Below are 24,635 nucleotides of genomic sequence, written 5' to 3'. Positions count from 1 at the left end.
TCAGCATGCTCATGGGGCTGAAATCGCTGGTCCAAATGTCAGTCGTAAAGCTAATAGCAGTGACACAATGTTATTTTTATTTTTACAGCAGTGACGCTATTACTGTGTAACTCCGGTAGGGCAACATCTGAAAAATAGCGCAGTTGGTAGTGTGTACCGGTGCTCGACCAGTCGGCGAAAGCCAACATCACCCACGACAGAGAACGGTTGATGTTTCAAGGGCAAGGAATTCCATTATCTTGTCGTTAATGGATTTCGCCTTTGAGTTGTCTCGCTGAAATGTTCTCACTCTTTCAAATGAATGCTGTGTTGCACGTGTAGCGCTAAATTTGACGTGGCGTCATTACGTCATGTACCTACGTTATATAGGTATGCACGTCAGCTTTGACATCGGCTTTGCACATCAGCGTTAAACTAGACATCGGGCTGATGCCGATGTTGGCATTTTTAGCTAATATCGGCCAATTCCGATAAGTTCACTGATATATCGTGCATCCCTACTCATTAGCATACAGCACCATCTGACAAACAGTGGGTTAAATATTCCCACCTTCGGTATTGTAGAAGAGAAATGCACCATACATACAGTATAGCATGCCACGTCAGCTCTGAGTTTATGGTAATTCTGGAGAGTGAATGATAGCACTGTAATCCCATCACACTTTTCATTTCCTGAGTAAATATGTGGCTCTGTGAAGGATAGTATCGATATGAATCAGTGTGGAGACCACAAATGGCCAACTTAATTGGCTTCATGTGGAGACGGCGTGCCTGGTGGCAGTGCCCACTATGGGGGAGGAGAAATAACCCTGCACCCCTGGCAGATGGCACCCAGACCCTGTCAGCCTTTACCCGGGAGAGAGAGATACAAAGACCACCAACATTCCTGTTAAAGCAACAAAACCAAATAAAAAAACATGAGCTGGCACACACCCAGAGATAATTACTTTATGTAGAGGTGCTGACTAAAGGCAAAGAAACTACAAGCTATAAAAATAGAGTTGCACACTGTGTATATATATGAATTTATTGGGTAAATCACCAATGTTTGGGCATCACCGTGCCTCCTTCAGGGTGATGCCATGAATGATTGAACCAGGTTATGTAGACAAACGGTGCAATTAGTGCAACCAATGACAATAGTGAGGGGTGTGTCATAATTATTAACTTCATTTGAATGAATTGAGTGAAACTGTTAAATAGTTTATAGCATATTGAATATATTACATTTACATTTACGTAATTTAGCAGACGCTCTTATCCAGAGCGACTTACAAATTGGTGCATTCACCTTATGATATCCAGTGGAACAACCACTTTACAATAGTACATCTATATCTTTTTGGGGGGGGAGGGTTAGATGGATTACTTTATCCTATCCCAGGTATTCCTTAAAGAGGTGGGGTTTCAGGTGTCCCGGAAGGTGGTGATTGACTCCGCTGTCCTGGCATCGTGAGGGAGCTTGTTCCACCATTGGGGTGCCAGAGCAGCGAACAGTTTTGACTGGGCTGAGCGGGAACTGTGCTTCCGCAGAGGTAGGGAGGCGAGCAGGCCAGAGGTGGATGAACGCAGTGTCCTTCTTTGGGTGTAGGGACTGATCAGAGCCTGAAGGTACGGAGGTGCCGTTCCCCTCACAGCTCCGTAGGCAAGCAACATGGTCTTGTAGCAGATGCGAGCTTCAACTGGAAGCCAGTGGAGTGTGCGGAGGAGCGGGGTGACGTGAGAGAACTTGGGAAGGTTGAACACCAGACGGGCTGCGGCGTTCTAGATGAGTTGTAGGGGTTTAATGGCACAGGCAGGGAGCCTCGCCAGCAGCGAGTTGCAGTAATCCAGACGGGAGATGACAAGTGCCTGGATTAGGACCTGCGCCGCTTCCTGTGTAAGGCAGGGTCGTACTCTGCGAATGTTGTAGAGCATGAACCTACAGGATCGGGTCACCGCCTTGATGTTAGCGGAGAACGACAGGGTGTTGTCCAGGGTCACGCCAAGGCTCTTAGCACTCTGGGAGGAGGACACAGAGGAGTTGTCAACCGTGATGGCGAGATCATGGAACGGGCAGTCCTTCCCCGGGAGGAAGAGCAGCTCCATCTTGCCGAGGTTCAGCTTGAGGTGGTGATCCGTCATCCACACTGATATGTCTGCCAGACATGCAGACATGCGATTCGCTACCTGGTTATCAGAAGGGGGAAAGGAAAAGATTAATTGTGTGTCGTCTGTGTAGCAATGATTGGAGAGACCATGTGAGGATATGACAGAGCCAAGTGACTTGGTGTATAGCGAGAATAGGAGAGGGCCTAGAACTGAGCCCTGGGGGACACCAGTGGTGAGAGCACGTGGTGCGGAGACGGATTCTCGCCACGCCACCTGGTAGGAGCGACCTGTCAGGTAGGACGCAATCCAAGAGTGAGTCGCGCTGGAGATGCCCAACTCGGAGAGGGTGGAGAGGAGGATCTGATGGTTCACGGTGTCAAAGGCAGCAGATAGGTCTAGAAGGATGAGAGCAGAGGAGAGAGAGTTAGCTTTAGCAGTGCGGAGAGCCTCTGTGACACAGAGAAGAGCAGTCTCGGTTGAGACAGTTGAGACCATTGTTATCATATGGAAACATAATTAAATATTGTACATAATATTAGCATCAACATACATTATTGTTCACTTCAATGTCACATAGTTAAATATATATTTCCTATTTTTTGTTGTTACATGTAATCTTTTGGTTCAACCATAATGCATAATAAGCATCAACATGGGGAACATATTTGGTGTATGCTGATAATCTGTAGAAAGAATGTATCCATGTATAAGACTTGTTCATAAAAGAGAGTATTTTTCATATGAAGGGCCTGAGATCAAAGTCAATATTCAGACCACTAGGGGTCAATGTTTTTAGATAGGATATCCAGTAAGCAACAAAACTAAACCGCCGTTTTCTCTCTGACACTGACATCACCATCAAGCAGACAGTGTACAACAGACAAACCAAAAAGCAAGCAGGCGGAGGACAGAGTGAGAGAGAGAGCACGTGGCTGACGGCCGGCCCAAAACATGCAGCAGTTCTCTGGTGGTTGGGAGCCCTTTGTTTTGACTGTGATGTCATTGTCAACACCATGTTTTGTTTGTCCAGCCCGGGGCTGGGGGCCATTCTTCTTATCAGCATCCCTGTGAAGCTGACTGCGGCTCTGGGATAGTTTACGCTCTGAAATAACTCAGCAGTTGATCTGGGCCCGTATTCAAAAGAGTTTGAGTAGAGCTGATCTAGGATCCGGTCCCTCCTGTCCATTTAATCTTATTTAAAACTGATCCTATAGCAGCAATCCTACTCTTGTGAATACAGGCCAAGAGCCCAGCCCACACACTGTTTAGGCTTAATCACATAATCATATTCACCCACTGTTCTCAGTACATTACCCTAATAGAATGGTTAATATCACAAAGGATTATGTCTTATACGTAGATATGAATGTACATAATATGCAAAACAGATGTAATTGTGTGATGCTGCTGTTAGTGGCCTACACGTAAGCCTGTTTTTCATTGGAGTATGGCAGAGTTGTTTTGTCTGACACGTGCGTCCCTGGCCTGTCAGCTGGACTGGAGAGGGCTGTGATGTTTAGGTGAACAGACAGGACCGTGTTGTCCAGTGTGTTCCTACAGTTTTTGATAGCGGAAGCAGTATCGTCAGACTTCACCCACACGGGACACAGATCTCCTTGTGGAGGCTAGATCAGAGGCTTATTCAACACATTACACAACCTACAAATGAGAAATGTATTGTAGAGTACATAGAGAACATGAGTCTCGATATTCTATTAATCCTATTTCCATGTACGTTTTGTAATGTTGTACCACTGAGTAGAATAGACCCCTGGGCTCCATCATTAGACCGTGCTAGTGGGAGGAGAGTGGGAGTGGAGGAAGAGGATGAGTGAAAGAAAGGGGGAATGGACGAGGGGCAGCAGGGAGGCTCAGGGATTCTGGAGGAGGTGAGGAACAGAGGAACGGAGCACGACTCAGGCGTGGGTAAAATCTGAGATTCGTGAATCACACTTGAGACTGGTGTGCTGACTGAAAGTACATGGGATTAAGAATGTTTTACTGTGTTACTGAGAATGGTAGCTATAGTAGTACTGCATCAGTTTGCGTACTTCATATTGTAAATGTATAACTTCATGCTTTAGTTTTATTGACTGTATTTTGAAATGATTCTCTCATATCGGTGAAGCCAGAATCCCCCCTCACCGCTGCATTTCAGGAAGTATCAATTATTAACGCAGCAATTTTCTTCAATACAACATCAAGCTACCCTCTCCCTCCCTCTCTCTGCAGGGGATGGGGGTGACTGTGTGCAGATCAATCAGTATAGCGTGTGCAGGAAGATGTTTTCACTTTGCATGCTGCAGCACTAGCCTTAGCCCCGCAGCCTCTCATCTCCCCTTAAAACTCAGTGCACTGCAGCTAGTATAGACTCAGACTGCCATAGGTGGTGTACTGTATTAGGGTATAGGATCAGAGGGGGTGTACTGTATTAGGGTATAGGATCAGAGGGGGTGGACTGTATTAGGGTATAGGATCAGAGGGGGTGGACTGTATTAGGGTATAGGATCAGAGGGGGTGGACTGTATTAGGGTATAGGATCAGAGGGGGTGGACTGTATTAGGGTATAGGATCAGAGGGGGTGTACTGTATTAGGGTATAGGATCAGAGGGGGTGGACTGTATTAGGGTATAGGATCAGAGGGGGTGGACTGTATTAGGGTATAGGATCAGAGGGGGTGGACTGTATTAGGGTATAGGATCGGAGGGGGTGGACTGTATTAGGGTATAGGATCGGAGGGGGTGCACTGTATTAGGGTATAGGATCAGAGGGGGTGGACTGTATTAGGGTATAGGATCGGAGGGGGTGGACTGTATTAGGGTATAGGATCGGAGGGGGTGGACTGTATTAGGGTATAGGATCGGAGGGGGTGGACTGTATTAGGGTATAGGATCAGAGGGGGTGGACTGTATTAGGGTATAGGATCAGAGGGGGTGTACTGTATTAGGGTATAGGATCAGAGGGGATGGACTGTATTATGGTATAGGATCAGAGGGGGTGGACTTTATTAGGGTATAGGATCAGAGGGGGTGTACTGTATTAGGGTATAGGATCAGAGGGGGTGTACTGTATTAGGGTATAGGATCAGAGGGGGTGTACTGTATTAGGGTATAGGATCAGAGGGGGTGTACTGTATTAGGGTATAGGATCAGAGGGGGTGGACTGTATTAGGGTATAGGATCAGAGGGGGTGTACTGTATTAGGGTATAGGATCAGAGGGGGTGGACTGTATTAGGGTATAGGATCAGAGGGGGTGGACTGTATTAGGGTATAGGATCAGAGGGGGTGGACTGTATTAGGGTATAGGATCAGAGGGGGTGGACTGTATTATGGTATAGGATCAGAGGGGGTGTACTGTATTATGGTATAGGATCAGAGGGGTGTACTGTATTACGGTATAGGATCAGAGGGGTGTACTGTATTAGGGTATAGGATCAGAGGGGGTGTACTGTATTACGGTATAGGATCGGAGGGGGTGTACTGTATTAGGGTATAGGATCGGAGGGGGTGGACTGTATTAGGGTATAGGATCGGAGGGGGTGGACTGTATTAGGGTATAGGATCGGAGGGGGTGGACTGTATTAGGGTATAGGATCGGAGGGGGTGGACTGTATTAGGGTATAGGATCGGAGGGGGTGGGCTGTATTAGGGTATAGGATCGGAGGGGGTGGACTGTATTAGGGTATAGGATCGGAGGGGGTGGACTGTATTATGGTATAGGATCGGAGGGGGTGGACTGTATTACGGTATAGGATCAGAGGGGGTGTACTGTATACGTTACAGGATCATGTCACAGCACAGGGATGTGACTCAGATCTCAGAAGGGAGACACAGCTGGCTGTCTGAGTGTGTAAGAGATAGGCCTGCTGGGCTGAGTTCTCTGTAGTCTGGTATGCCAGAGTTCAGTTGTCTACAGGGGAGTTAGGCTAGTCTTTAGCTACAGGGATTTCACCAGCAGGCAGCAATACTAGTGTTTCTATGGAGCGAGAAGCTCTCTGACATTTAGATTTTGTTGTCACTGTTCTCAGAGCTATTCGCCTTGACTGAGGAATAGCCATTTTTCTTGAGGTGTTGTAATATAAAATGCCACTCATTAAGTATGTATCATGTTATATTGCCGTGGTTTCCCCTCTAAAAGGCCTGGTAGCAGAGAATCCACAGTGACACGTTCATTTGGTACTGCTCTGTTAAAGGTTCTCACAATTAATGTTCCCTCAACTGTGATTTGAATGTAAGCGAGTTATTTTGACTGGTTTCTGCTTGCTGCTGCCGTTGTCTGGTCTCACTGAGGAAGGCCTGATGAATACTAAAGCCAGCTCCTTTTTGCCGTTGTTTGGTGGTTTAGGCTATTCAAAAGCCACCTCCGTATGGATTTGAGCCCAACTGGAATTTGCGCTGGTAAAAAGCCTACAGTGTTTAGCCGCTAATCGCTAGTCTTAATTCAGAGCAGCTAGCTAATGATGAGCTTAATTTCTCCCCCTAGCTCTGTGTTTTTCCTCTCCATCCGTCTCGTCAAAGGCTGGTTGTCTAACATGAGTGAGGAGAGTTACCACTCTAATCTAAAATAATGAACCAGTAGTCTACACTCCACTCATAGATTAAGCAACAGTTTATGTATCCTGCACCGTAGAGTAACTAACTAGCTCATCAGTCTTAAAAAGAGGAATACGATTTGCATATTTTGGAATGAGGAGGATTCATTTGCGTGTTCGTACTTATGGTGTGTAGCCTACGGCTCTGAATAGTTGATAACCCGTGTGAGGACAACCCCAATATCCCACAATGCACTCTGTCCTGACTCCTGTTCCATGGTGCTGTGCATTGCAGTACGCTACTACGACCTCGCTGAAGGCAGCAGGCACAGAGTTTCCCTCTCTCTCGCTCCTTCTAAACTATCCCCCTCTTTTTCCCTTTCTCTTCTCTCCTGCATAAACCAGCTCTCTCTCCCAAACCATCCCTCTCTTTCTTCACTCCCTCTCCTCCATTCCGGGAGATCCCACCCCCTCGTACCCTCTTATTACTGTCACCCTCCCACCCCATGATTACAGCGATTGGGCTGTCAGGCCTGTGATGATGATGATGATGATGATGATGATGATAATGTGGTCTATATTTTCATCCTCACTCCCACTGCAGCGCCTCAGAGTACACCCACTAATCAACCCGCTACCACCTTCATTATGGAAAGGGAAGTAAGCCACGACCAAGAGCTGTAGCCTAGTCAACTCCACTCACCTTTTATGAGAACCGCTGTCTTGCTTTTCAGTTGCTGAATATCTTTTTCTCTGTGAACGAGTGATGACATTCCAGCTCCGTTTCAAGACGCAAAAGGTCTTGTGATGTTCTGTATAGCTTGTCCTGTATGAGAGCTGGGTAGGATTCCTTCTGTCCCACAGTGGTTGTTAGCTCAATGGCCTTCACATCTGTCAGTTCAGTCAGAGTCCACGTCCCTTTCGGGGATAATTTAGCCCAATTCTCCATTGGGTGAAAGGGATTTTTTAGCTCACATCAATGTCAAATAAAATTTTATTGGTTGCGTACACATATATTTTAGCTCACATCAATGTCAAATCAAATTTTATTGGTTGCGTACACATATTTAGCAGATGTTATTGCGAGTGTAGCGAAATACTTGATTCTCCAGCTCCAACAGTACAGTAATGTCTAACAATACACACACATCTAAAAGAATGGAATTAAGAAATTAGGATGAGCAATGTCTTTTTTGTTGATGGTTTTCCAAACATGCCGTCTTCTAGCAAGTGATAACATCATCCTGAATGTTTTAATCTGTTTAAATTGTTGTTTTATAGCCCACAGCATGAGTCTGACAATGATGGATTTTTCACATCAATATCCTCATAGGAACATCCCATTGTCCATCTAAATGCCAACCTCATAATTGAACCACTAGTAAACAGTTGTTAATTAAATATCAAATCAGATATTTTAGTTCTGACTTTCTCATACAACAGCAGCTGTTTTAGGGGGTGTGTTTTGCCCCCCCCAAGTCCTCAACCCATATTTCTCTCTGTTGCTGGGTCGGCCAGGGCAGAATAGGAGAGATGGGAAGAGCAGAGGCAGAGAGGGATAGACAGAGAACAAGGAAAGGTCAACATTTGAAGAAGTGTGTGAGATGGGAGGGCAAACTGAGGTTACAGATGTCACCCCAAAGAAACACAGACGCACACATAAGAGGAACACGCACTCACCAAAGACACACACTCCAAAGACACACAACCACAAGATCCCCCCCCCCTGCTCCTCCCCCAAATGATTCATCTCCCGGATAGGACTAATTCAGCCTGACAGGGTCTGTGTGCCATTGGCTGTTGTTGATCCTGGCAGCGGTTGTCAAGGGAACACAAACAGCAACATGGACTATGAGGTCTGACATCCTTATCCTGCCTTATTAATCTGTTCACTACTATTCCCCCAGACGGTACCGTGGCCTCAGCATGCACTTAGAGAGGATGCTCTCCAGAGGATCTGATCGGCAAAATTGGGACTGTGCTTCTTCTGGCAAGCTGTGGGAGCAGACATTTTGTAAACAACCTTGTTTAAAGACCTCTCTTATCCCTTTTTTCTCAGCTCTCTTTCCAAAACCCTGTGAGTGTATCCCCCTTATCTCCGTCTGTCCTTGGCCTCCTGGGAACCACAGGCCATCTTAAATGACCCACAGTGATCTACAGTAGTCCTATTCAGCCTCTGGGAGGCTGCCACGATGGTAGCCAGGCCTGAAGCCTCCTGGACAATCACATCGCCCCACTGTGGGGTCGCCACAGTGGTTTCCCAGGTGGCAATCAACCGGGCAACCGTTTCTAGGGGCGATACATAATGACCCTGTCTAATTCACTCTCCTCTCTGACAACTAAAAGGTGAATTCAGAAGAGACCAACTAGTACCTCTTCTGTGGTCAAATTGTCAAACTTCTGTGTGAAAGTGAAAAGTGTTGGGCTTGTGTTGTGTACTGTACCCATAATAGTGTCGTATTGCTTTTCCAGATCCCAGAGATTTCCCCCCCCGCACTGTCACCAACGTCTCCTGTCCTGTCTGCTGGTGTCATCACCATTGGCCTGTACCCAGGCAGGGGACACAGTGACAAGGCCACCTCAGCAGTCTGAGGCTGCTGGCTGTCACACACCGTGTCCTCATAATGCAGACTCTGTCACACGCTGTACTGTATCCCCATAATGCAGACTCTGTCTGGACAGCTCAGCCCTGGATGGATGGAAAACTACTGGCTTATCTGACCCTAGATCTGACCCTACCTAGATCTGACCCTACCTAGATCTGACCCTACCTAGATCTGACCCTACCTAGATCTGACCCTACCTAGATCTGACCCTACCTAGATCTGACCCTACCTAGATTCTGAGAATATCTGATGTGTCACTGTGAGTGCATATTTAGAATGTTTTACATGAGTCTGTAGTGTGTTTGGTGTGGATCCCAGGAAGAGTATTTGCTGTGTTCGCAGCAGCTAATGGGGATCCTAGTAAAATACTAATACTTGGCAGTACCACTGAGCAGCTTACGACATTAGCTTATATGGTTTGTCCTTTTCATTGACAATGTACTCATGGTACTGGACTTAATCCATGGTGCATGTACACTATCACATCTCATAGGATCTGTAGCCTGTAGGTTACATATGTGTTGTGAAGGCCTTCGTCCAATGGGAAAGATCATCAAAGGCAGCTGAAGTGTTCCAACAATGTCTACTGCTCCCGGTCTTAAAGCAGTCACCATGACGATGCCAACATATGGCTGGTTGTCCGGGTTATCAGCTGCTCAGTGTGAGTGATCCCGGCTGAGGAATGGCAGCCATTTCAGCTATGCCACCCAAGAGCCACTGCCTGCCAAACAAACATGTCCCCTCTCACCTCACCGCTCTCTTTCTCTGTCTCTGTTTCTGTCTGTCTCTGTTTGTCTCTCTCTGTTTATCTCTATCTGTCTCTGTCTATCTCTCTGTCTCTGTTTGTCTCTGTCTCCTGTCTGTCTCTGTCTCCTGTCTGTCTCTGTCTCCTGTCTGTCTCTGTCTCCTGTCTGTCTCTGTCTCCTGTCTGTCTGTCTCCTGTCTCTGTCTCCTCCTGTCTGTCTCTGTCTTCTGTCTCTCTGTCTCTGTCTGTCCTTGTCTCTGTCTCCTCCTGTCTCCTCCTGTCTCCTGTCTGTCTCTGTCTTCTGTCTCTCTGTCTCCTCTCTGTCTCTCTGTCTCCTCCTGTCTCTCTGTCTCCTTCTGTCTCCTGTCTGTCTTCTGGCTCTCTGTGTCTGTCTCTGTCTCCTGTCTCTCTGTTTCCTGTCTGTCTCTGTCTCCTCCTGTCTCTCTGTCTCCTCCTGTCTCTCTGTCTCCTTCTGTCTCCTGTCTGTCTTCTGGCTCTCTGTGTCTGTCTCTGTCTCCTGTCTCTCTGTTTCCTGTCTGTCTCTGTCTCCTCCTGTCTCCTGTTTGTCTCGGTCTCCTCCTGTCTTTTTGTCTCTCTGTCTCCTGTCTGTCTCTGTCTGTTTCAGCCTCCAATGGTTATTGATTTAGATTTTGCCTCACAACACACTGCCAAGTCAAGTCATCCATTCATGTATTAAGTCAGCATGACAGAGTTTCTGTCTGAGCCCTAAAAATGATCTGTGGGGATGGAGGAGATTTGGAATCTGTATTGGAAGAGGATTTTGGTCAATGTGTTATGATGGCTGTTGCTGTTTTGAGTTGGCATATTTATAAATCTGCAGTCCTGAGAGAGAAGGTCCTCCAGCAGACTGCTCTCCATCTGCTCCAGAGTCCAGGCCCACCACACACAGTCCCTCTTCCACTGCCTCAACCCCCAAGCTTCTGTGACTGTCCCATCTGCCTCACTAACTGGCTCCAACCAGTCAACCCTCTCTCCCATCTCCCAGGGTATGAGTGGGATGTGTGGGGGTGAGATGATGATGATGATGATGATGATGATGATGAAGGAATCCCCTTCCTGCCTGTCCACCCACTGATACTCCCTGCCTGCCTGGGCTGAATGCACTACCACAGTAATGCAGAGGAGCTAGTGTGTGTGTGGATAAGTAATGTAGGCGCAACTCCCTCTGCTTTGTGCGATTAAATCATGGTAGCTATAGATATTACATGAGAGAAAGGAGAGGTGGAAGGCAGGTTGACGTTTATTGTCATGAATCTTGCCCTGGAGGCAGAACTGAGAGATGTCCGCTAGATGGGCCAGCTGCAAGTCAAAATGAATGTAAGGTTAGGGTTAGGCATTAGGGTTAGCAGTGTGGTTACGGTTAGGTTTGAATCATGTCCCAGCTAGTGACCAATCTGCAGAGCTGCCTCCAGGGCAAGATTCATGACGAAAAACACTAACCTGTGAGTGGAGAGAAGACAAAATGGAGATGGAAGGTGAAAAAGGGAGAGAGCGATAAAGAAACAGCCTACGCAACAGAAATGCTTGCTGCAGTGATTTCCTCACATGACAGTGTATTTAGACTCTGCAGTACTTTATTGTTGTGATATTTTGACCCTCAGCTCTTTGCTGTAAGCTGTAAAGTGTTGCCTCGTCCATTGTGGCACTGAGCTTAGCAACCATGAAAGAGCTATCACATCACAGACAGATTTTAATTGGGCTGTTCGAGCGAGCCGTCAGGATGCAGCGACACACACACACACACACACACACACTCACACACACAGCGATGCGTGGAAAATAATGAAATACCACAGACATCCTTCAACAACATGACGTGTTATAATAATGGCCCCTTCTTCTCCTCCAGCTATAATATAATTGTGATGTTTAGTAGAATCATCTGAAAGACTATGTCCTGGAGAGTGGGATGTTCACACAGAGATTATGCAATAGTGAGTACAATAGGGTGTAAAACGATTGGATTCCCATTCGGCTTCTGTCTGCATATTAAATGGTGGATGAGCTACTGTTTCCACAAATGAAATGAGTTGATTCTCCACAGAGATGCATGGTATGGGTACACCCCATTAGAAGATGTCTTGCGAGGGACTATAATATTTCTATAACTAGTGCCCAGAGTTTTTCCTCTAAACTCAAGGACCTACAGATGATTCCTCTTCTAGCTTACCTTCCTCTGCACCTCTCTCCCTCTCCCCAGATCACCTGTCTCCAGGACTTCTTCGGCGAGGATGACGTGTTCATCGCGTGCGGCCCAGAGAAGTACCGCTACGCCCAGGATGACTTCCTGTTGGATCACAGTGGTAAGGCTTCTGTAGCCTTTGTGACTGGTAGGCCTGACTAACTAAATCTAACATCACCTGTATGTTGTGAAACCTTGGTCTCTCTCATACAAATAGATGTAGCTTCCTGTTCTAGTGTCTATATTTCTATGGCCTCTCTGTCCCAACCTTTTCCTCCCTCCCTCTTTCCTTCCGATTTCCTTCATAGGGTGCGTGGGACATGCCAGGTCTTCCTCGGCAAAGAGGTCTTCTGACCTCAATGGGACTTCCTGGTTAAATAAAGGTCATAAAAATTGCACACTATTCCCGATAGAGCCTCCATAATGGTCTGGTGAAAAGGAGTGTACTATATCGGGAATAGGTTGCTATTTTGGACGCACCCCTCCTTTCTGTCTGTCATAGTATAGTGTAACTTCCCTAAAGAGATGTCAATGCCAAACCACTTTCCCCTTTTCATACTAGAAGTCTGAAAGGTGGAACATGATAATTATCTGTCAACCATACAATAGTGAACGTTCATTTTCTCAGTTGAATGAGACTTAATTGTTCTAAAAGTGGTTCCGGTGACTCGTGATGCTTAATCATGACTCTAACATAGTGTGATCATCGCTCAATATCTTCATTCATTCCTCTCCTCGAAGAGGAGGAAACGATTGATTACAGTATGTGTGAGACTATCGGTCTGAACACAACCAGATTCCTGACTTCTGTAGGGGAAAGTGGCTGCAGTCACATTTTGTAGTTGTAGTAGTACATTCCATTCCAGGGTTCTTCAGTGAATGTCATTATGTGTAGATGTACCATTCCCATGTTGAGAAGAAGACGTTCTTGAAAATCACTTAAAAGATGTCTGCAGCGATACCCCCTACTGCAGCAGGATATGGCCTCTTTAGTCCATTGCTAGCCCATTGTTATCTTAAGCAGGCCGATGTCAGTACAACTCCTCTGCAGTCCCCTGTCATCTGTGCTAGATAAGGGGGAGACAGGATGTACTGTATATAATTTCCAAACAGGCTAATTTTAGACACCAAGGTTCTAGCTACATCCTGTTTTCTTAGTGTTGGTCCTGTAACATAACATTTAAAGCTGCAATATGTCACTTTTTGGACAACCTGTCAAAAAGCACATATAAATGTGAGGTATTGATCTGTCACTCGCATTGAAAGAAAGTCTAAGACGCGGTAAATCTGTTCTACGTGCGCTATTTCTATATGGCCCATTTTTAAGTTTAGTTTTTGTGTCTTTTACTTTTGGTTTTGTACACCAGCTGAAAATATATTTCACAGCGGTTTAGATGGTACAATGATTCTCTACACTATACTTGCTTGTTTTGTTACATAAACAGAAATTAGGCAAACTAGAATGTTAGCTACAAGGAAATGGCAGAGTGATTTCTGCATCTTTTAAACACACACATACACACAGGTGTAAACACTGTTTGTTCTAACGATGAGTGTTTAGTTTCTTCAGCTGAATCTGTTCTTCAGTTGTTTTAGCGCTTCCTTGTCCTACTTCTCCTGCCATGCTCCATTTTGAAGAATTAGGTCTTCTCAAAAACAAGTGTTTGCTCTAGGTACCTCTTTTCACCCGCTAAGTCTTTGCACAGTGTCTTACAGGAGTCCCAATGGGCTGTTGCACTGTCAGACTCAATTGTGGAGAACAGTGTCAAATCCAAACACGGTTTAGGGAACGATATAAAAAGTAAACACTGCAAGTAAACAAACGTGCGTGGTACAGTAGCTAGCATTGTAGTAAACAGAATCGCACCTGGGGTCTGCTCCAATAACAGGCTTGGGTCACGTCCACTTCATAGGGAATCATTTGTCTCCAATTGGCCACAGCTGGTTGGTTCCTCCTCTGTGTTCACGGTGTCATAATAGCGTCTAGCACTGTAACACCCCCCAATTAACCCAGACAGTTTAACCACTAGTCTCATTACAGTAACCAGTCATATGCTGCTCCTGAACGCAGCTCGCTCTGTCTGTTATCAACGCTGCTACAACAACTCTGTATCACAGGCGGTTGGTGGCACCTTAATTGGGGAGGACGGGGCTCGTGGTAGCGGCTGGAGCGGGATCAGTGGAATGGTATCAGATACATTGAACACGTGGTTTCCATGGTTTCCATGTGTTTTATACCATCCCATTCACTCCCTTCCAGCCATTATGAGCCGTCCTCCCCTCAGCAGCCTCCACTGATTTATGCGTCTGTGCAACACCACTACAACAGTTGAACCACCGACCTCGTTACCCCGACACCTACTGCATGCAGCGCAGCTCTGTCAGCTGGTGTACGCATCTCTGCGAAACACTACTAACACAACGGCGTTGGTAGCAGCGCAGCAGGCAGCAGACACGATAGCGTAATTACCACAGCTTGTGAATTTTTCATGGAGTTATGATGCGCACAGAGCCACAGACGATTGCACATGTGGTGTTCGTTTGGAAAAAGCAAATGCTTAACTGAGTTTTTTTTTGTTGTGGAAAGCTCTCTGCGTGAATTAAACATTCTTAACTTCTTGAACACTCCGTACTTAATGCTTTCTCAAAGAGAGCCAATTATATTATGGCGCTAGTTCCTAGCTGGAGCTATTTTAGAATAGTTTGACTTGAACACTGGGAACTGTATTGAATTGTGCTAGATAGGAAATGAGGTCGGTGTGTGAGTGTGGTTTTAACCCTGTGTGTGTTGTCTTCACAGAATGCCGGGTGCTCAAGTCCTCATACTCTGCTCGCTCGCCCACTCCAACGAGGGCTGCTGGGAGCAAGAGCCCTGGACTCTCACGCCGTATCAAGTCCCCTGGCATAGGTATACACATGCATGCACGTACACACAAACAAACACACACACACAGTTAATGGGTGATGGACTGAGTAACTGATTTTCATCTGACACTAACTAGTGTAATCACCTCAAAAAGAGTTTCAGGATTTTGGCAGGCTACCGGCCATATGGCCAATTACCGGACATTTATCTTAAGCTCAGTTAAAAATTGATTTTGAGGTTTTAAGTTGGACATTGAAACCTCGAGCTATAAAATTGTTTTTTGCAATTCTCTCTCTCTCTCTGCAGTAAGAAGACCAATCCATTACTCCACCAGTAGTCAGTCTCCTGTTAAATCCCCAGGTAAGCCTGTTGACATCCTGCACTGCCCACTCTATTGGCCCATTACCCAACCACAACAAACCACTCATTTTCATCTAGCTAGCTATCATTACTAGGACCTTGAGTTTTCCCCTGAGCATGACGCCTAACCAGGAATAACTCCTGGTTTTAATCATCACCACAATATGTTAACAATAATCACTACAATGAGTCTTTCTCAGAGAGGGCACCAATGAAACCCTTTTGAAGTTCCTGACTGCTTGGAGTCTTGGTCAGTGCACCCGTGGCCTGAGGTTGACCTTGTGGCTGACGGGGCCCTGTGAGAGGTCCAGTTAGTCTCTTTCAGTACAGTATGTTGTAATGTCAGTCAGACTCCTGCTGTGTAGGGAAGTGCCATCAATTACTCTGAAGGAGCTCTGCTCCACTGTGGACCTCCCTGGCCTGCCACCATGACCCAAGACTATTTAAAGATCTCTGGATATCGCTCTCTCTTTCTCCCCCTCTCTTTCTCTGGCTCTTGCTCTCTCTTTTTCGCTCTCTAATTTTCTCTCTCCTCTCTTCCTGGCCCTGGCCCAGAAACTCTGGCTTCTACAGTATGCATCTAATCTGAGCACAGACTGGTGCAGGACCGGCTGATACAAACCCATGTACTAAATAGCCTCAGTGCTTTAGTCTTCAGCTGCTTTCACTGAGCCCTTCTAATTGAATTGAATAATCTCATCAGTTGTCTGGCATCACATTTCCCAGAAGGTGCTGTACTGTATTGGTGGTTCTGACTGTTGTTCGCAGGTCCAGATTGTTTGTCTCAGGGAACGGGTACAGCGTGTGGCAGTGTACCTGCCGAGAACCTAGAGTGTGTGGCAGATGAGGCTTTTCACAGAAACACACTGTACCATTACCAATACAGCCTATTTCTCCAAAGAAAGGCAATGCCTGGCCCTGTTGTTTGAGGAGAGGACTGTTTGTGACACAGGGAGGTTCCTGGAGGTAGGCTGTTTGAGGTACCCTTGAACCCTCAGGGTCGTAGCTTTCGTGTGGCCTTAGCTGCAGACAGATTATCCAGGCAGCCTGCGGAGGCACCTGGGGTGACCCTGCGTGCCTGGCTGTTGGAGCCAAACACAACCCGTTTCTCCCCACAGGGGACCGGACAGGAAGTTGGACAGTCACACACAGTTCTAGACACGAAACGCCACACTGCACCTGATGAAAATCTAGCACTCGGTCTTAAGGAAAGGTCGTGGACTTGAATTCTTGGTGGAGAACTGTTAGTTCAGAGTTTTGTCAACTGAGTGAAAGTAAACCCATTCAAAGTGAACTTTGTTGTGTCACAAATGGATTTCCTGCCCTATCGTATATCACTTCCTGTGATCGAGGCATTTCCTTTAGTATTCCAAAAAATGAAGAAAAATAGAATACACAATGTAATAACAGTAATGCACTTTTAACCAGCCACATCTCTCCAGAGGAAAAAGGACTTCCTCTCTCGTTTGCCCTTCCCCACATCAGCACGTCCTGTTGGGCCAGCCCTAGCCCTATCATTGTCTTACTATGGCTTCCTCCCTCTCTCCTTCCCTCTTTTCTCTCTCTCTCCTCTCCAGTCAATGGTGTCCCCAGCAGTACGATCTCCACCCCCAAGTCCACCAAATCCAACAGCTCCTCCCCCACCAGCCCCCGCAGTAAACACAGCTTCAAGGTGAGTCACACACACACCGTGTCTCACACACACACACACACACCACCTATAATCTCCAGATAATGATATTGTACTGTATGTACCTGTATAGGAAGAGTGATTGTATATTTTTATGTTTGATAGAACTTAGTTACTCTGAAAGACATCACAAAATAACGTATTGAAAAGAAAGATTGATGATGTAATCCACCCAGTTCAAAGGTGTTTCACCTTGAGATTCCTCCTTTAGATAGTGTACTAAATAATGCATACACTTTTCTAGTCCAGGTAACAGAAATAAGCCTTATGGTCCATGTACTTGTAGAAGTGTTGAAAGAGCTTCTCTTCCATAATAGAAAAGATTACTGGGATGACTTGGCGGATTCTGTCGCATGTGAAAGCCAAGAATGCTTGAAAAAGCAGTCTTATAATAACCCATATAACCTATTCAAACAGCCATGTCTCTTTCGATCCATTAAAGTTGGTGTTTCTTCTTTCTCTGATAAGTGACAGTAGGGGAGGCCTATCCATTAAGATAGTTCCTTACACCCTGTACTGTTCTGAAGGGCAGAACACTTATTTTACGCAACACGTGATATACATACCTGCTCACTTTCTTTTGAGTTAGTTTGGGTAGGCACACAACATCCACAGAATGGAGAACTCTAAGAGCAATTCAGAAGAGACGTGTTTTTGTGGAATCGTCTTCTATCGTTCCATTGAGCTACCTATCTAATAATGGATTATAAAGTCGAATATCAAACATTTTCTTACCAAACAAAAATATACATGCGACAAAGATTTTACTGAGTTACAGTTCATATAAGGAAATCAGTCAATTGAAATAAATTCAAAAGGCCCGCACAAGTATAATGAAATGCGTAACTTGAAAGCCCTTCCCAACATTGCAGTATTCAATATCAAAATATTATAACAAAAAACCCCACAAGAAATAAGAGGGGGAAAAAAGCAAACAGAAGAATGTAAGCCATATACAGGGTCAGTGCCAGTACCAAACTATACAATATAATTGTGGGGGTGTTTTGTATTAGTTTCCTGTCAGAACTCTGAAGCACTATAAAACACTACGGGGATCCATGAGCTAGTTATCATGACACACTCTGTCATGGCATTATGTTGGATTTCAGATGCATGCTACTTAAAGCAAAACCATTAGTCAATGTCCCTAGATCCCAGGGCTTAGTTCTGGATCGATGTTATGAAGCGGACCTGTCCTGTTGTATTACTCGTGAGATGTAATTGGCTAATTCGATCGCCCTGCTAGTGTTGATGTCAAAACAAAGCATTGGATTGGGAGTCGCGTAACCAACAATTGTGCCCAGCTAACCTTGACCTCCAATCCATTGTGTATGCCATATTTGATATTTATAGTTGCCATGGTGATGCATGTGTCCAGGTTTTGACTTGAGTGTTGGCTGAAAGGGGAAGGATGCTGACCTCTGTTATTTTTTTCTTCTCTTTCACTTCCTCTCTTCATCTCTTACTTTCTTTCTGTCCTCCTTTCCAGATTCCGCCACATCACACATCTGCCACCAATGTGAACGGGTCTTCACACAGTCTGGAGCTGGCCAATAACATGAGTCCTGAGGGTAGGTGTCCCCTTCTCTGACATTTTCTTCATTTCTGTTTTCTCTACTCCTCCTTCTCCTCGCCTCGCCACTCCACTCCACTCCTGTCCTCATCCCTCCCTTCTCCTCTCAACCTCTCCCTTCTCCTCCCTTCTTCTCTTCTCCCTTCTCCTCTCCTCCCTTCTTCTACTCCTCTCCTCTCTTTACCCTGTGTCATCCTGTCTCCGTGCCAACTCTCACAGCTCCTACCTGCACTCACTCACCCCTAAACACGTGGCCCAATGCATCCCCAATCCCCCCTAGGGCCTCAATGCAGGTTCAGGTTGATATATTAGAATTGCTTACTCAGCGACACAAGCCGCATCACAGCAGAGCTCACAACAGAGGGACAGAGAAGTGTGATGCGGAGAACAAGTGAAAAAACCTGTGTGCTTCTGCGTGAGACAGCCAGGCGGTATCAACACGTTCTTGGGCTGTGTGTCTGCATAATATTACTGGTCGCTCTTTAGGAGAGGCCAGATATTAGTTCTAGGGTAGGAGCTAGGCTGCCTGGGATAATGGGCAATTAATGAATTTATACTTTGATCAGATTAAAAAACATTGATCCTTTTATTTCAGCCGCTTTGTCTTAACATAAGTTGTGGAAACTCCAAAGAGATCATATTAATTTCACTGCAATGCAAGTTTTGCCAGAGTAAGTACTTGTAGGTATTGTACGTCATTCTACGCTAGGTGTCCAAAACATTATGAACACCTGCTCTTTCCATGACAAAGACTGACCAGGTGAATCCAGGTGAAAGCTTTGATCCCTTATTGATGTCACTTGTTAAATCCACTTCAATCAGTGTCGATGAAGGGGAGGAGACAGGTTAAAGAAGGATTTTTAAGCCTTGAGACAATTGAGATATGGATTGTGTGCCATTCAGAGGGTGAATGGGCAAGACAAAAGATGTAAGTGCTTTTTAACAGGGTATGGTAGTGGGTGCCAGGCGCACCGGTTTGTTTCAAGAACTGCAACGCTGCTGGGTTTTTCACGCTTAACAGTTTCCTGTGTGTATCAAGAATGGTCCACCACCCAAAAGACATCCAGCCAACTTGACACAACTGTGGGAAGCATTGGAGTCAACATCAGCCAGCATTCCTGTTGAACTCTTTTGACACCTTGTAGAGTCCTTGCTCCGACTAATTGAGGCTGTTCTGAGGGCAAAAGGTGGGAGTGCAACTGTAGCTCAGTTGGTAGAGCATGGTGTTAGCAACGCCAGGGTTGTGGGTTCGATTCCCACGGGGGGCCAGCACAGGAAAAAAAAAAAAAAATGAAATGTATGCATTCACTACTGTAAGTCGCTCTGGATAAGAGCGTCTGCTAAATGACTAAAATGTAAATGTAACTCAAAACTCAAAAACTCAAACTACAAAAATCTCTGAAACTGGAAACACGAGTCTCCCTCACTAGCTTTAAGCACCAGCTGTCACAGCAGCTCACAGATCACTGCACCTGTACATAGCCCATCTATAAATTAGCCCAAACAACTACCTCTTCCCCTACTGTATTTATTTATTTATTTTGCTCCTTTGCACCCCATTATTTCTATTTCTACTTTGCACTTTCTTCCACTACAAATCTACCATTCCAGTGTTTTACTTGCTATATTGTATTTACTTTGCCACCATGGCCTTTTTTGCCTTTACCTCCCTTATCTCACCTCATTTGCTCACATTGTATATAGACTTATTTTTCTACTGTATTATTGACTGTATGTTTGTTTTACTCCATGTGTAACTCTGTGTTGTTGTATGTGTCGAACTCCTTTGCTTTATCTTGGCCAGGTCGCAATTGTAAATGAGAACTTGTTCTCAACTTGCCTACCTGGTTAAATAAAGGTAAAATAAAAAACATATTAGGAAGGTGTTCTTAATGTTTTGTTCAGTCTGTATATATGTGGGCCACAGGAAGCAACTGAAAGAGCATTCTGATGTGCCCCGTTGTAACACATCTCTCCTCATCAGTTAACGGCAACAGCTGTAGCTCTATCACAACCGTCCTGGATAAGTACAAGGTCGGCAAGGTCATAGGAGACGGAAACTTTGCAGTGGTGAAAGACTGTGTAGAACGGTATGTAAATTAAGAATGATATTACATTTCTTTACATCTCATTGATGGATTTAAAACCTTATTTTAATTTTAACTTCTCGCTTGACCGGAAGTTTCATAGCATACCAATTGTACTTTCATATTTGTAAGGAATGTTCACTAGGCTGTTGGACTTAAAAAGCCCTATTTATAAATGACCACGTTGATCAGTAGCTTTCAATGTGACTTAATAAGCGTCACGTCACATGTCATAACTGCTTCTAAGGCTTAATGACAGCAGGGATTTATAGAATTGAAGTAAGCATTTACTGTTTGTGTGCGTGTCTGGGGTTCAGCCCATGAAATCCACTTCATTACCGTTTCCCTTCTGACTCAGCAGTTTGTCTGTAATATACAGAGAGAAGACTTCTTCCTCTAATCAGAAGGGCTAGACGCTCCAATACACTGTCACGCACTGTCTGATGCTTCAGCCTATGACTGTGTATAGGGATGCAACACTGTTGGATAGAACTTAGAATCCTAGTTTGTGATGAAACCAAACTGGCTAACCTATTAAAAGTGCCTTTCAAACTTGTTAAAAAATGTTATGGTTTGGCAGATGGTTGCACATGATTTGGGTTGGTTTTGAAGGATTTACAGTAAATACAATACACCATGATTTGAAGGACTAGTGTTGCTGTATGTCTTTATAGGTCCACTGGGAAGGAGTATGCACTAAAGATCATTGACAAGGCCAAGTGCAGTGGAAAGGTAAGAGAGGGAGAGAATATGTTGTTGCCACTGTATTTCTTTGACTGTGTCATCCAATAGCAGCTGAGCTCAGCAACCCAGGTTGTGAATGAATGAAAGTGTTGCTGACAGAGTCCCAGCACCATGTATCAACAGAGAGACTGTTCTCTCAGACAGTGTTGCTGACAGAGGACCAGCACCATGTATCAACAGAGACTGTTCTCTCAGACAGTGTTGCTGACAGAGGACCAGCACCATGTATCAACAGAGACTGTTCTCTCAGACAGTGTTGCTGACAGAGGACCAGCACCATGTATCAACAGAGACTGTTCTCTCAGACAGTGTTGCTGACAGAAGGCCAGCACCATGTATCAACAGAGACTGTTCTCTCAGACAGTGTTGCTGACAGAAGGCCAGCACCATGTATCAACAGAGACTGTTCTCTCAGACAGTGTTGCTGACAGAAGACCAGCACCATGTATCAACAGAGACTGTTCTCTCAGACAGTGTTGCTGACAGAAGACCAGCACCATGTATCAACAGAGACTGTTCTCTCAGACAGTGTTGCTGACAGAAGACCAGCACCATGTATCAACAGAGACTGTTCTCTCAGACAGTGTTGCTGACAGAGGACCAGCACCATGTATCAACAGAGACTGTTCTCTCAGACAGTGTTGCTGACAGAGGACCAGCACCATGTATCAACAGAGACTGTTCTCTCAGACAGTGTTGCTGACAGAGGACCAGCACCATGTATCAACAGAGACTGTTCTCTCAGACAGTGTTGCTGACAGAAGACCAGCACCATGTATCAACAGAGACTGTTCTCTCAGACAGTGTTGCTGACAGAGGACCAGCACCATGTATCAACAGAGACTGTTCACTCAGACAAGAGGACACTCTAAATAAATGACTATTGATTGCTCTGGTCTCTTAACTATCTAATGAAGGTTTAGCCTCTCAGCTCAAGGTGATGTATATCATGTATCTGTCAGAGCAGCTGACATTTAGAGAAGACATGAATAAAACATGATAAATCTCTAATCTGATTCCATGAGATTAACAGGATCAAAGACCAACACAATGAACTACTACATGTCTGTCTGCCCGGGGGTTAATAATGCAGGGTGGAATACCTAACCTGTGTATGTGTGTGTGTGTGTGTGTGTGTGTGTGTGTAGGAGCACCTGATAGAGAATGAGGTGGCAGTGCTGAGGAGAGTCAAACACCCCAACATTATCCAGCTGATAGACGAGGTGGACACACCCACTGAACTCTACCTGGTGATGGAGCTGGTCAAGGTACATTCAACCACTACTGACCTCTACAGTATCTATTCAACCACTACTGACCTCTACAGTATCTATTCAACCACTACTGACCTCTACAGTATCTAGTTAACCACTACTGACCTCTACAGTATCTATTCAACCACTACTGACCTCTACAGTATCTATTCAACCACTACTGACCTCTACAGTATCTATTCAACCACTACTGACCTCTACAGTATCTAGTCAACCACTACTGACCTCTACAGTATCTATTCAACCACTACTGACCTCTACAGTATCTATTCAACCACTACTGACCTCTACAGTATCTATTCAACCACTACTGACCTCTACAGTATCTAGTCAACCACTACTGACCTCTACAGTATCTATTCAACCACTACTGACCTCTACAGTATCTATTCAACCACTACTGACCTCTACAGTATCTATTCAACCACTACTGACCTCTACAGTATCTATTCAACCACTACTGACCTCTACAGTATCTATTCAACCACTACTGACCTCTACAGTATCTATTCAACCACTACTGACCTCTACAGTATCTATTCAACCACTACTGACCTCTACAGTATCTATTCAGCCACTACTGACCTCTACAGTATCTATTCAACCACTGCTGACCTCTACAGTATCTATTCAACCACTACTGACCTCTACGGTATCTATTCAACCACTACTGACCTCTACAGTATCTATTCAACCACTACTGACCTCTACAGTATCTATTCAACCACTACTGACCTCTACAGTATCTATTCAACCACTACTGACCTCTACAGTATCTAGTCAACCACTACTGACCTCTACAGTATCTATTCAGCCACTACTGACCTCTACGGTATCTATTAAAACACTGCTGACCTCTACAGTATCTATTCAACCACTGCTGACCTCTACAGTATCTATTCAACCACTACTGACCTCTACAGTATCTATTCAACCACTACTGACCTCTACAGTATCTATTCAGCCACTACTGACCTCTACAGTATCTATTCAACCACTACTGACCTCTACAGTATCTATTCAACCACTACTGACCTCTACAGTATCTATTCAACCACTACTGACCTCTACAGTATCTATTCAACCACTGCTGACCTCTACAGTATCTATTCAACCACTGCTGACCTCTACAGTATCTATTCAACCACTACTGACCTCTACAGTATCTATTCAACCACTACTGACCTCTACAGTATCTATTCAACCACTACTGACCTCTACAGTATCTATTCAACCACTACTGACCTCTACAGTATCTATTCAACCACTACTGACCTCTACAGTATCTATTCAACCACTACTGACCTCTACAGTATCTATTCAACCACTACTGACCTCTACAGTATCTATTCAACCACTACTGACCTCTACAGTATCTATTCAACCACTACTGACCTCTACAGTATCTATTCAACCACTACTGACCTCTACAGTATCTATTCAACCACTGCTGACCTCTACAGTATCTATTCAACCACTGCTGACCTCTACAGTATCTATTCAACCACTGCTGACCTCTACAGTATCTATTCAGCCACAACTGACCTCTACAGTATCTATTCAACCACTGCTGACCTCTACAGTATCTATTCAACCACTACTGACCTCTACAGTATCTATTCAGCCACAACTGACCTCTACAGTATCTATTCAGCCACAACTGACCTCTACAGTATCTATTCAGCCACTACTGACCTCTACAGTATCTATTCAACCACTACTGACCTCTACAGTATCTAGTTAACCACTACTGACCACTACAGTATCTAGTCAACCACTACTGACCACTACAGTATCTAGTCAACCACTACTGACCACTACAGTATCTAGTCAACCACTACTGACCTCTACAGTATCTATTCAG

At 45.1% G+C, this 24,635-nt stretch overlaps 1 protein-coding gene and 1 non-coding gene across 4 annotated transcripts in view; both read left to right on the top strand.

Annotated features, from left to right (window-relative positions):
• LOC106610193 (serine/threonine-protein kinase DCLK2) overlaps nucleotides 1–24,635 on the top strand; it is a 72,941-nt gene that overhangs the window by 32,252 nt on the left and 16,054 nt on the right. For 2 of the 3 annotated variants that reach the window (XR_006770778.2, XM_045722745.2), the window contains exons 3-10: nucleotides 12,196–12,325; nucleotides 14,978–15,085; nucleotides 15,350–15,403; nucleotides 16,981–17,075; nucleotides 18,583–18,664; nucleotides 20,651–20,756; nucleotides 21,428–21,485; nucleotides 22,646–22,765. Coding sequence is in view for 2 of the 3 variants with exons in the window: in XM_045722745.2 (XP_045578701.2) it covers nucleotides 12,196–12,325; nucleotides 14,978–15,085; nucleotides 15,350–15,403; nucleotides 16,981–17,075; nucleotides 18,583–18,664; nucleotides 20,651–20,756; nucleotides 21,428–21,485; nucleotides 22,646–22,765 (753 nt within the window). In the remaining variant the exon portion in view is untranslated. The remainder of the gene's footprint in view (nucleotides 1–12,195; nucleotides 12,326–14,977; nucleotides 15,086–15,349; nucleotides 15,404–16,980; nucleotides 17,076–18,582; nucleotides 18,665–20,650; nucleotides 20,757–21,427; nucleotides 21,486–22,645; nucleotides 22,766–24,635) is intronic. The other variant, XM_045722746.2, reaches the window with a different exon arrangement.
• Nucleotides 19,862–19,938, top strand: trnaa-agc (transfer RNA alanine (anticodon AGC)). The gene has a single exon. It is a non-coding gene; the product is annotated as a tRNA-Ala (tRNA).

This window comes from Salmo salar, chromosome 08 (genome assembly GCF_965601325.2).
Source record: "Salmo salar chromosome 08, fSalSal1, whole genome shotgun sequence".
In the NCBI taxonomy this organism is placed as follows: Eukaryota; Metazoa; Chordata; class Actinopteri; order Salmoniformes; family Salmonidae; genus Salmo; species Salmo salar.
The sequence above is the reverse complement of the archived record's forward strand: the minus strand, read 5'-3'. Positions and strand labels throughout refer to the sequence as shown.